The sequence below is a fragment of the Bombus terrestris genome, chromosome 4, assembly GCF_910591885.1.
Source record: "Bombus terrestris chromosome 4, iyBomTerr1.2, whole genome shotgun sequence".
Classification (NCBI taxonomy): Eukaryota; Metazoa; Arthropoda; class Insecta; order Hymenoptera; family Apidae; genus Bombus; species Bombus terrestris.
In genome coordinates, this window is record NC_063272.1 from 11,995,658 (window position 1) to 12,009,237 (window position 13,580).

General features: G+C 32.1%; 2 protein-coding genes across 2 annotated transcripts; both read left to right on the forward strand.

Annotated features, from left to right (window-relative positions):
- The first annotated feature begins 554 nt into the window (after nucleotides 1-554).
- Nucleotides 555-4,701, forward strand: LOC100642202 (ataxin-2 homolog). Its single transcript, XM_048405579.1, is given in 6 exon segments — nucleotides 555-599; nucleotides 1,135-1,264; nucleotides 1,990-2,247; nucleotides 2,483-2,753; nucleotides 3,197-3,544; nucleotides 3,993-4,701. Coding segments are annotated over 6 exon segments (1,761 nt in total).
- A 4,756-nt stretch (nucleotides 4,702-9,457) lies between these two features.
- LOC100644363 (cell division protein ZipA) lies at nucleotides 9,458-12,861 on the forward strand. Its single transcript, XM_020862698.2, has 3 exons — nucleotides 9,458-9,555; nucleotides 11,277-11,364; nucleotides 12,103-12,861. The coding sequence occupies exons 1-3, from the start codon at nucleotides 9,544-9,546 to the stop codon at nucleotides 12,519-12,521; spliced, it is 519 nt and encodes a 172-aa protein (XP_020718357.1). The 5' UTR covers nucleotides 9,458-9,543; the 3' UTR covers nucleotides 12,522-12,861.
- Nucleotides 12,862-13,580: the final 719 nt, after the last annotated feature.

Here is a 13,580-nt window from a genome sequence, read left to right on the forward strand (position 1 = left end):
CATAATTGGATGACAATGCATGTATACATGTATACATTTTCATGTATAAAATATCATTATAGGAGATGCTGTGAAACTAGATAAACCATTCGACATGTAACTTGACTAATCTTGATTTAGCTCGTTTAATTAACTTAATGAGCTCTAATGAATGTATTAACCTTATCCGATAATTGTAAGAGGCAATAGTACGTATATGTATATATGCGTACATACATTATTGTACGTTTAGGACATTTGCATTGTTTGAATAAGAGTAATCGTTGCTTGAATCATTCAAATGTATCAATTTTCGTTATGGTCCTGAAATGTGTTATTATTAGCTTGATCACGAAGAATCTGGTCTTGAAGTTACCACTTTCCCTCGCAGTCACGTTGCCCCGCTCTCGAAATGCAATTCAATATAAATGTACACGACATCAACTAGTGCGTAATCGTAGCTGTCAGTGAACCAAGTTCCACCATATTAGATAATACTATGATTAGAACTTCGTGTTACACAATCGAATTTCGATTTTTTTATTATTATTGCTTCTTTCAATATTACTGAGTCAATGAGAATATTTGTAGAACAAAACACTTCACTGCCAAGGATATTTGTATCCTGCGAATGATTTGCGAATTATCTACGAATTCCTCGAAGTTTCTTTTCGAACCGTTCGAGTTAAAATTTATCCATGATATTTCTAAAAATGATCATTGATAATTTTGACAATAGTTATACTCAGTACAAATCATTATCGATAAGGAAATTTATTTATTTCTTCCAATAAATATATCTATTAATAATAATATTATAATTAACTGATCTATACCGGTGAAAGAATGGGAAACTCAATATTGCGTTGGTACGTCGTTTGAACTTTGTTTAGAACACCTTAAACACTGTAATTAGAAAGTATACGGCTCTTGAATCATTGTGTAATGCAACCCTTATTTGGATAACAGGAAACGCTTAATAAACACTTAATTAATGGGTTGCTACTGAATACGTTCAATTAGCACTTCCTGATATTTAGAAGTATTTTCATATTACAATGAAATAAAATTAAAAATAGATGAAATTCGGTAAAGAAATAAATGCTGACCATAAAAAGACGAAATAAGTAACTTGTATTTACAATCTTTTTGTAGGTTCTTTTGTTACTAACAGTTCCAGCGTGCTTGGCACAATTCTCGATACAAGGACCCAGTGACGGGAATCGAGTCGCCCAGGGTTTACGAATAGAGGAAGGGAAAGGAATCCAATACACAGATCAAAATGGTAGAAAGCAGATAAGATATCGATACCTACTACTACCATGAGAATAAAAATCTTTCTGCATAATTCATTGCTCTATTTCTCCGACTGATACAAATTTACGATCAGATTTGTTAAAGCCAACATCGTTTGTTAAAGCCTTGTCGAAGTACTTTAACATTTGTATTATAGTTTGCACATATTTTGCAAATTAAACTCTATAGTGTTTCAAATAAGCTGCTTTTTAATGAATATATTCTTCTAATTTTTAATGAAACGAGCATCTTTACATATTTGAATTAAAAGCGTACGTACACATATTTATTGATTCATACACATTCGTACACATATTGATTGATAATTTAATAATTATTATTACTATAAATCTTTCTGGAAAATTCTAAGGACATTTTTGTAATAGATACGAAGTGAATACTTGCAAGAATAGTTTGGAAATATATCTGATATAAGATATACTTTTTATATTTCCTTGTTTAGAATTAATCGTATAAAAATGTACTGAAATAATTTCGTAAAATAATATCTCATTGAATTTTAAAATATTAACTAAAGAATTACTTTATAAGAATACAAATTTTCAAGTTGATAATGAAGACATACACAAGTATTAAATACTTTTCTAATAATATTCGTGTAACAGTATGTATGAAGCAAGTAATGATCTCTCTAATTTAATTTATTCAAATTTTAACATATAATTTACCATGTTTAACCTTTTTATTTTACAGAATCAAACGAAGGTGGCTTTAGTATTACAGGCGCAACAGACGGTAACGCTCAAATACAAGGTGCTAGCGATGGTCATTCTAATTTTCGAATTCATGGTGCCAGTCGCGGCCCAGCGGAAAGCTACAATGTACAAGGACCTAGTGCAGGGTCATACAACATCCAAGGATCAACTGATGGACATAGTCATTCAATTATTCAAGGCTCCTACGATGGTAATTCAGGGTCTGCGAAATCTCTCCAGTATAATGATCCCAGTGGTAAGTGAATCCATAGCCTTCTACCTTCATATTTATACTTGATAATTATTGTATTCATTTTCTACTATGACAATAATTAAAACAATCGTAGCTTTTCGTAAAATATAAATTTTTTGAAAGTCATCTTTTATAATGTATGCCTTTTCCCGAAATAAGTTAATTTCAATCTAACACATGGAAGCAACAGTGCGTAATATCTTCTGAATAAGTCAAAAATTAAATTTCTGCTTGAAAGGATTAAGAGTGAACTGGAAATCATTTGATCGGCAACCACAGCCAAGGGCGCAGCAGACAGCACAATACTCGGAAGCTGCAATCGCAAGTGCACCAAGAGCGCCACATCGGCAAAGGGCTCATGCACCAAGGCAACCGCAACCACCTCCACAACCCGAACCATTTGCTTTACAACAATCGAGGCCTTTGGATAATGCACCTACGCAAATCAAGCAGCTTCTCCAATTGCAAGCACAACTTCCATACGTTAATATTATTCCTGAACCATATAGGTAATGTTTATATTACATAATAAAATAATACTTTTTATTTTCTCCAACTTCATTTTCTTATTTAGTTGTTTTAAAAGATCTAGAACTAGTACTGTGAATATTAAACGCTGTTATATAAAGTATTATCAGTTGCTAGATGATGTAATAAGGATAGCTATCTTACATGCAATGTAATTATGTAATAGTATTTTAATGTGATATAATAGTGTCTCAATGTAATATTATGATATAATATTGCTTATCTCAATCCAGTTTGATGATATAATAGAACCTTAACAGTATCTTAGTAGAATGATCTCTAGTATTATTTGTTGATGTATTGAATTTGGTATAACCAAAACAGTTTATTTAATTCTTTTTAAACACGAAATAAATAAGAAGATAAAATAAACAAAGGAAAGTTATGGTCTATATACATATATAACATTGTAAATTTTTTGTAGATATGAAAATTTGTTAGCATCACAAGGTAATCAACGACCTGAGTATCAACCTGAGTATCAACCTGAGTATCAACCTCGGTATCAACCCGAAGCCCAAGAGGAACCAGCCCCTTCACCACGACGACCAGCTTATCGTGGGAAACCACGTGGTCCGCCTAGACAGAGGCGACAGGCGCCACAATACAGACCGGAAGCTCCTGCTGCACCGCAACAGCAGCATCGCAGACTTCCGCAACCACCGGCTGAACCTCAAATTAAATATAATCCCAATCTACCGCCTCAGCTTCAACAACTATTGAAATACCAGGCCGAAACTCCGTATGTCAACTTAATTCCTGAACAATACAGGTAAATTGAATATTTAACTAGTAAAATTATCCATGTTATTTAATACTAGGATTCATTGATTACCCTTGTATATCATTGTATTGTATATAGGATAATTATGCAAAGAAATGTCAGTTAGCCTAGTGATATCATATTATCCTACATTTAAGTGGACTAGTTGACTAATGTGAAGTTCTAACCGGTGCCTATAGTCACCCTCTTCAATGGCGAATAAATTCAATTGATTACGTTTCGTTCAAGATTTCAGTTAATAATTACAAATTAAATTATGTTGAATTTTTATATACTTTCTTATCCTAAATTTTTTCATATACTTGCCATTACGCATTTAGCTCTTGATATTGCGTATTGCTGTAATCACCCTTGAATAATAACTCTGATTTTAGTCATCCTTAAATTAAACCAGTAATAAAAGAATTAATAGTTTTACGAAAGAATTAACTTTTAGATTTAATCCGGAGCCAGCCGCCCAAATGCAGGTAGAGCAGGTCCGTAACTACTACCAAGATCTTTTAAGACAGCAACCAACATCTCCTACCGTACACACAGTACCGCCAGTGGTCGCGCCTGCCCCACAACGAATACGAGGTCCACCACAAGATCCGCAATCAGGTCCGGCATATTCTAGACCAAAAAGACAAGCGCCACATCAACGACAGCTACGACCGCAACAACTACCAGCTGAACCAGTACCACAATATTCCACCAATGTTCCTGGTCAAATTCAGAGTTTATTGAAATACCAAGCACAAATTCCTTATAACATTATCGCCAATCAGATCGATTATCGTCTTGATAAGCCATACGTGCCTCAACCAATTAAACCTACTGGTGCTCCGGAAGTTCAATATCAACCTCCAAATCAATATCAAAGTCAAAGTCAATATCAAGGACAGAGTCAATATCAAGAACAAAATCAATATCAAAATCAAAATCAGTATCAAGATCAAAACCAATATCAAAGCCAGATTCAATCACCAGACGCGTACCAAGGTCAATCAAGTGGATATAGCCAAGTCTATGCATCGCAGTCACAGTATACTCAGGCTCAATTTGGAGCACAAGAACCTGAGCATGGAGTTCGTCCTGTTACCGAAAGACAATATTGAAGACAATCGTTGGTTCAATTAAGTCGTATCTTCTATATTTGCTTTTGATTCGATATTCCGTTTTATTTTTAATCGATCGTTTCAATTATTTGGATCGATGTCTTTACGTTTCGCACGTTGGAAAAGATTGTCGCCGATGGATTCTAGATTTTCGGTGCAATTACAAATATAGAGTTAAGGTACTTGACATCAATTTATTTGTTATTCCGTTAAAGTTTCATTATTAATTTCGAATTTATGTTGAAAGAATGAAAACGTTAATTCTGTTGATTTAAATGTTAGTTGTTTGATAACAGTTATTATAATAATTGGAATTATTGGAATTGATATTTTCGATTGACTCCGAATTGAATTTTCAATTGAATTGCAATTGAACTTTAAATTAAGCGTTTTTAACTCTTTGGTTGTGTAAGAAAAGTGTATTTTGCCGCGACAATATTTTTATCAATGTCAGATTCGTTTCACGTGATATGCAATTACAGAGAAATCAACGCTGTCGCTGCGATTGCATTTTATTTTATATACTTAAGTTACTCGTGAACTGAAATACTCAGATAATATTATATAATTCGTTTTTGTTTCAGAAAAGTTTTCTTTTATACTCATTGAAAATAGTATATCTTTAATTATTTTTAATAATTAAAAAGTTACAGTATTTATACTAACATTTTCTCTCAAATTTTATTTAATTAGACATTTATAACAATAGCAGCGATGAATACATATATACTCGTCGAAGGAAGAAGCTTTTTGCTTGCTTTTACAGTTTGCTATACTCGAAGTAATATTTATTTCAACATATTGTTTTCTATTTTGTTACTTATGTAATTAGTAGACTGCGCTTGTTTATGCAAATTCATATTTTTATGACCACATCCGAGTAAACGAAACATAAATACAGTTCTGTTCCATCTTTCAAATAATATTTTAAAGAATCTTGTATATTTTTTAAATATCTGTATATTTTTCGCATAATATTCTCTGCATTTTTGGATTTTTAAATTCTCGCAAATGTATAAATATCCGCAGTTAGTAATTGTGGTCGGTGATATGTATTTTTAACATATTGTATTGAAATTTTAGATGTACCTAAATTTCACCTATAGAAATCGAATACTGCATCATAAAATATTCGACGTTTCTCTTTCGTTTAACGACGTCAGAACACTCAATAGTAATTTGTAACAACCATGAAATGGAATGAAAGAAAAGTATTGCTATAACGGAAGTCGTTTGGTGCCCCATTAATTTTTATATACGGAAATATAAGCGGAATATACACAGTTCCCTGTTATATGCGATTTCCGGTGAAAGAAGAAAAAATGAAAGTAGAGCGCCATATTGTGAATTCCTTTAAGGACCTATTGCACTGCGATTTAACGCATAAATACGTGGTCTTCGATTAACAACAATTATTGTGATTAAATTCAACGATTATTATTCAATAAGCTTGCCTGTTTTTATAGTTTTTATATTTCAACGTTTTCTAATAAAACATTTTTCACTCAAACGTATTTCAATTAATTGTTTCAATCGATGTGACTGGCCAATCATTTAGATTATAATTTTACGCGAGTGAAACATCATAACAGAAATGAATTTCGTGGTCAAGTTTACAAACATGAATCCTTGTAAGTTTAATTATACTATAAAACATAAGTACATACAATTAAAAACATGGACAGATAGTTATTCAATCGTCTATCATAATATTATACTTACGAATGTATAATGTAACGCATTTTAAAGATTACTTTAAACAATGATGATCAAGTTTACCACAGGAATTATATTTCGATGCGCTAAATCGCGCGAGGTTTCATATATCCGGTTTCGCATAGATCCACTTTCACTCGAAGATTTTCCTTCGAACGTGTAATCTAGTTAACCCAATCATCCTCGCTATTTAATCAAGTTAATCTTTTCGACCTCCAATTTTTAAGAATAAAACAGACACAAAGCCGCACATTTATTATTCACGACTACATACATAATGATGTTTAATTATTAGTGGATAAAATTGGAGCGTTTTACATAGTGTTAGATTAGACAAGAAGTGGAACGGTGAATGTAGAACATTAAGGTCAATTGTTTCCGCGAGCAAGTTGTTCAGTCATCGATTAAATCGTGGCTTTTTTTATCGAATACAAAGTGTCTCCGTAGAAACGGTACACTTTATGCGAGATATTAATACGGTCGACTTAGGAATACGGAAGTGACCGATGCATATGCTTCCTGCAATCGGTAACTTTACCGTTACGTGACTAGAAATACGTCTTTTACCTACCACGCACATGTTTTATTCATTTGTTACTTATATTTACGTCGATGTTAACTTTTGGTTTACTGGTTAAATAGATTTTATTCGATTTTGTCTTAATCCTATGTTTAATGAGATAGCCTATACTAAGATATAGAATTATGTGTTATTGTTAAAATAAGAGAAAAATAGGAAAAGATAAGTATAAGTTAGAAGTTGGTAAAGCACTTAAACAATAATAAATTAAACTCAAACAGAAATTAAAAATGAAGGCAAGAAGTGCATAAAAATTTATACGTAGTGTTTTATTAAATTAAAAGTAGATGCACAATCATATATTCACAATCTTTGCATTAATATAAATTATATCTGACACTTGTGTAGATGAAAAAATTCATTTTTTAAATATCATAAATAATGTCTCTTTAATAGCTCTATTTTCATCAAAGGGTACCCATGGACAATCTTTGAATGTCTATTTTTGAGCTTCCTTACTATTAATGTTGTAAGTAGGAACTGGACACTAAAAGTCTTGTACTATTCCATAAATTTTGTACTCTTTTTAGAGTTAGCAATTTAATTCTTATTCCAGTCGATTTGATTTCTTGACTTTTCTGCCAAACCAAGTCCCCTCTATTATTTTTCCTTTTTACAGTTCGGTTAATCACCGTCAAGTAAATTCCAAAGTACAGCAAAGTCAATCACGTTCGAAGAGAAAAGCCGATCAAACGACTTTTACGTAACTTTAAATTAACCTCTGATATAATACGCACTCAAGAAAAGCAGTTCTGGTTTTCTAGCGGTGTAACGAAGGTTTTCCAGGAAAAGTTCATTTAAGGGAGCTGACATTTTGATAATGTAACCTAAATTGAAACCTTGTATGTGGTTGAGGAATATATATCTATATAGTGGCAGACAAAAGAAAGTTTAAAAAGCAAATAGTGCGATAAAACAACGTTATTCTACACTTGGAAGGGAATGCTGTTTGACAAAATTTAATATTGACGATATTGACACATCAAATTTAAACTTAACGATACCCATAAATACAAGTAACTTTCTTTAGCTCGCCATTGAATCTACTTTAATTCGAGTAATCTACTTTGCTGCTGTTTAATAATCTTGCTTTTTCTATAATGTTACAATTAGAACACGGTGTTTATAGATCTCATTTATTAAAGACTAGCTGTTCATATTAATATCCACGTACTATCCATAAAAGTACCCATGACATGTCCAAGTAGCACTACAAAATACGAAAACAACAGCCACACAATTGGTGTTACGGGCGAAATGCTGATAATAATAATTAACTGTATATGACTTTTACATTTTAATGGCAGCAACTTTCTCGTGACTCTAGATTTTTATGAACGAACGACTGATAGATATTAGTTTGGATATACCACGATTACAAACACTATTGCTCAGCATAATGGTGCGCAAAATAATAATTAATAGTAAAATTGTTGAAAGCATTACACAAAAAACTTCATTAATATCACACTTTTCTTAAGAAGATCGTACAGTAATTTTACACAGTATATATGTATTTAAAAAAAAAATTTTATAGTTGATACAACACTAATAAGAAAAAGCAGAATTCTTGAGAAATAGATACTTTGTACATTGAACCAATATGATTGGAAAAGTGAACATCTAATTTCTTCTTTAAGAATATGTAACTGTCGCCGGAAAAACTTTTCGTAACGCGTTTTAATAATAGTTGGTAGGTATATATTAGGGAAGAGAGATACTAGTTCCTCATCATAAATCACATAGTAAAGTAAACTACATCGTATAATACTAATTAATACTGATTTTAATTACTGCTAACAATTCAGTTATTCAAAAGTCACATTGGTCAGTTGCATAATTTAAAAAGTAGAGAAAAATGAAGACACGACAAATACTGCTTTTCCAAACCTATCTCGCAATTTACTATTATTTATATCATCTCCTGGTTATAAATAAATTTTTGGAAATAAATCATTAATTTTTGAAAAATTGAATATTGATCGTGTATGTAAGTAACGATATTGTAAAAATGTATAAGAAATGAAATTGTTCACTTTGTCTTCTGAAAAATTTAATTATTAATATTTTGTGACAAATAAACATTGCAGAAGAAAACAAATAAATTATACACAATCTTCGATTCTTTTATTTTTAATAAAATTTCCAATGACCTTTGACACAATATCTGTGACATAGTAACAATTAATTATCCCTCTACCATTACACTTCAATAACTTTAATGAAACACCTAGTGATCCTTGACCAAGTGAAAATTAATCGATTTAAATTGGCAAATCCCATCATTAAGCGAGGCATAATTTCAAATCGAATCGTCACAGTTCCAGATTTTCTGGTACACCTAGTCGAATTACTTCCTGGGTAACGGCGACAGAAATACTGCATACCGTTCATATGAGCCGCGTTTGTTACGTGACGAACGGGCGGGGGACCTGTATGATGGAGAAAAAAATTTCAGTCGAAACCAACCAACCGTGAAAGTTAGTGGTTGGCCGGACCATTTACCCTGGAAACGGTCGCCCATATAGAAGTGCGTCGCGTTGCGGCCGCCAGTTTCGTTCAGCTCTTATCCCGAATTCACCTACACCTTCGACATGAAGTTCCTTGTGAGTACAAATCGATCTTGTGTATCTTTTCCTTTCTAATTTAAGATATTCTTCTCTATGTTTAGTAAAATTTTATGCTTTCTTAGTAAATATACTTTCTTACACATATTTTTTTGTATTGATAAAGATAAATTGGGAGCTATTAATGAATTTAAATTGTTTTGTTATGCTTTGTCTGGAAAATTAAACAAATGTTTGCTTTGTTTGATGAATTTTTTCCTTACATTGATTTATTTCTTTTTAAGTGATAATGAATTAGTAAAAATAAATAAATTATGCTTTGTTGTTATTACCACGTGTATGCTATCTGTAAACATTTAAGCAATACTTATCTTTGTTTAGCAAATTCATTTTTTTATATATCCTTCTTACTTTAGTTAATAAAGATAAATTAAGATTGTTTGATAAACGTTAATTGTGTTTTGCTGTTGTTCTTATAAGTATGCTTTGTGTGGATATTTTAGTCTTACTTCAGTTTAGATAAAGGATGAATAATGTGAAAATTATTTTATACAGTGAGTGTTTCTCCTATTTTTCAATTTCATATAAAGATACACTTTCTCTCAATGAAGTGGAAGATTAAGAAGATTGATTTATCTATTCCTGTGACAGCTTAGAAATTTATTACTCATTGTATACAAGTGGAAGTTAATTCGTAATTAATTTTAGTAAATTCATATAGAGTAGATCTTAATTCTAAATCTCAGATAATCAATTATAAGTTTGTTGTTTTCTCACATTCTCGTCATTCAACGAGAAATTGATAAATGTCATTTTTATTCATGACAATTTAATTTATTACATGAATGAGATTGAACTTAGATTTTCAAGTTGAATAAATTAAAAACAACTAACTAATGATAATATTGACAGGGAATTGATAAATATCGTTCATCTAAAGTTATTGCATACATATAAATTTACCTATTGAAATATATAACAGTTAAAAAGAGGTTTCTTATTTTTTACCTAATTATTTAATCAATTAAATTATCACAATAAGAAAAGAGTAAAACATCATTGGTATATAAATTCATACTCGATTATATAGCAGTTCTCGTTGAAAGTTACTTGACCTACATTATCTTCCACAAAAATCTATTATCACAAGCGAGAAATCACACTACTACATCGTTCGAAAGGTGTGTATCAGGTATTTGCTGCTTTCAGCCTTTTCCTTCGTGAAAAGTTACTTTACTCGTATTGTTTAAATTATGTAAATGTCTACAAGTGTACGATGTGTGCAATGGTGTGTATCGCGGGAGACTGGCAAATTGCATTAGCCAGCTTTCTCGATCATAAACTCAATTTTTTCTTTTATCTTTATCCGCAATTTTCACATGTACACGCATTTTTATGGCATTTAGGAGAAATGATTTATCCTCGTATAATTTTCTATTTTACTGTCGACACGTTCATGTCTCCGTTACAAGATGCGAAGTGAATCGTGTTAGAGAGTAAATTTTTGTTGTTCCATAAACACGTTCAATTTTTACGTTTTGCACTAAAGCTGTCAAATTATTCATTTTACGCTAATGCTAGGTAGTTTCGAAAATAATGATAATAAACAGTATAAAGCGACGAACAAATCTTCGTTTATTTATAAGAGATATTTAATTGATTTCGATATATTTTTTTCCAAAATTGCGAATGAGACCATTTAGTTAAGGTAGTTCTATGATTCGTTCAAGATGGATATTAACAATTGTTAAAAATTGTAGGTTTTAATATTGGCCGTGGTGCCCATTTATGCTACTGGTGATGTATTTGGTGACCTTTTGGGACAAGAATTTCAATACGCTACCATTGGTAAATTATATACTTTGTTCTTTCAACCATAAATTCACGAATTAAATCATATTTCTGATTACATTTTTGCATCTTCTTAATAAGATTCTAACAATAGTTGTGTATAAATATTCATAGTATTTTAGTAAAATTTCATTGCATTTAAAACATGTCAATTACAACAAACCTGTACTTTAATAGTCTGATCTTTCGGCTCTCTTTCCCTCAGTACCTATATTGATCTATTATATCGTTGTAGGAATTTTACTTTCACTCTCAATTCACCTTTACCCAAATCCTTCGTTGACTGTATACTCTTATGTCATACTTTAACCTCAAGTATTTAGCTATTCCTTGCATTTCTAACATTCGAGTATCAGTTACTCGTTAGAAATGTTCACATCAAGTTTCAATTCCAACATTATATTATGTCAATTTGATGTTTTATTATTCGAGCGTTATATTATATTATATTAAATCATAAACGTTTGTGCAAACTCATTATTCCCATAGACATAACGAAGGAAACGAAGCAGAGTTTCGTTTCGTCCACTAGATATTATAACGGGTAATATATTTTGAACATTTTACAAGATTTCGTGCATTGTATGCATTGTCTTCATTTTTAGCTTTTAACTTACAAAATAAATTCTTCGTTTAACAATGACTGCTGCCATCACTTTTGTATTTCGTCCTCTTCTCGTACAATTTCTTCAATCCATCATCGTAATTCTAACTTTTCAAATTGAAAATTTTCAGACCACGTTCGCGACAGAAGGCAAGCTGGTCACTTACGTACAGTGAACCAAGCACCAGCTCAGATCCAGCAACTTTTACACGCACAGCAATTTCGTCCACCCGTAGTGCCAATTCCGGCGCAACCAATTCCAAAACTGGGACCAGCTCAGCCTAGCCAACCTCAGCAGCTATCGCAGGCGCAGGTCTCGCAATACCGGCCGCAAGTGCAATTTGCTTCTGGCGTCCAGCAACCGGACTATAGATCAATTCCATTGGGCGGCGGCCAGAAACCAATTCTTCCGCAGCAACCGCAGTATCGCCCTCTTCCACAGCAAAATTTTAACGCCGCGCCGCAGTACTCGTCCAAATTACCACCACATATTCAACAATTGTTGCAATTCCAAAACAATCTGAGTAACTCAATCCCTCGAAGAGCGTAATCAAACTTGAAAGGTGGTTGTAAGATTGCTGTATAGAACTTTTGTTTGGTCATCAAAAGTGATATTTTTGGTTTTCATTTGAAAGTCGTACTTTTGCATGATAACTGATTTTTGTATATTTTTTCTTGTTAAAAGGTTTGAAAGTAAAAATTTGAATGTTCAGTAGAAAATAAAAGAAAGCGAAGTAGAGCGTTTAGCAGATTTGGTTAATTATTTTTTGACAGGATTCATGAAATTATTGGTAAATTGAGAATAGGATTTCTTAAGATTTTCGAATGTTGGTTTTGAATGCTAAATATTACAGATGTTAAGATATTTTAGGTTGTTATATTGGTATTTGTAAGATAAGGTAGTACAGAATTGAATGGTAATTCAATGGAAAATAAAGAAGAAATACCGTACGATAGAAATACGATTAAAGTTAAACATATGTGGTGTTATTTTACATATCTCCTTTCAATTTGATCCTTATTACCAATAGGTATCGTAATGTTTCTTTTTCTGATATAGATCAGAACTTGATTTAAATTTTTGTCTAATTAAAAATACAGTTAAATACTTAGATACACTGATAATACCAAGAAATACAAACTATTTCTTTATAATTTCATTTTTATATCTCATAAACGGACAGATGAAAAGACGTGTTTTTCTCTCGTATAATACCAAGTGTAAACTAAATTGACGTTCGTAAGTTAATACACATTGTTCATATTTCAATAGAAAAAAGCCGACATTTATCATTTTAATAAACGTATTTAACGATACCATATATTCCATGGTTAACCGAACAACAATTTACCATCGCGAAAGAACTGGATTTAACCAAGCGAACCGAGGGGGTTCAAGATGGTATGGCATTACGTCAAATTACGTCGTTAAACGCACCGCTTCGCATTAAGCGCACTCAATTCGTCACTCGAGAAATCAAGGTATCATCGCACCGATGGATCCGCACAAGGGGCGGGTTTTCAGCTTTCCGGGACGTGACAGGGTAGACGACAACCCCCTTGTCGTCGCCCTTCGTTCGCGCGACAACCCACACGTTGCAGTCTCCGT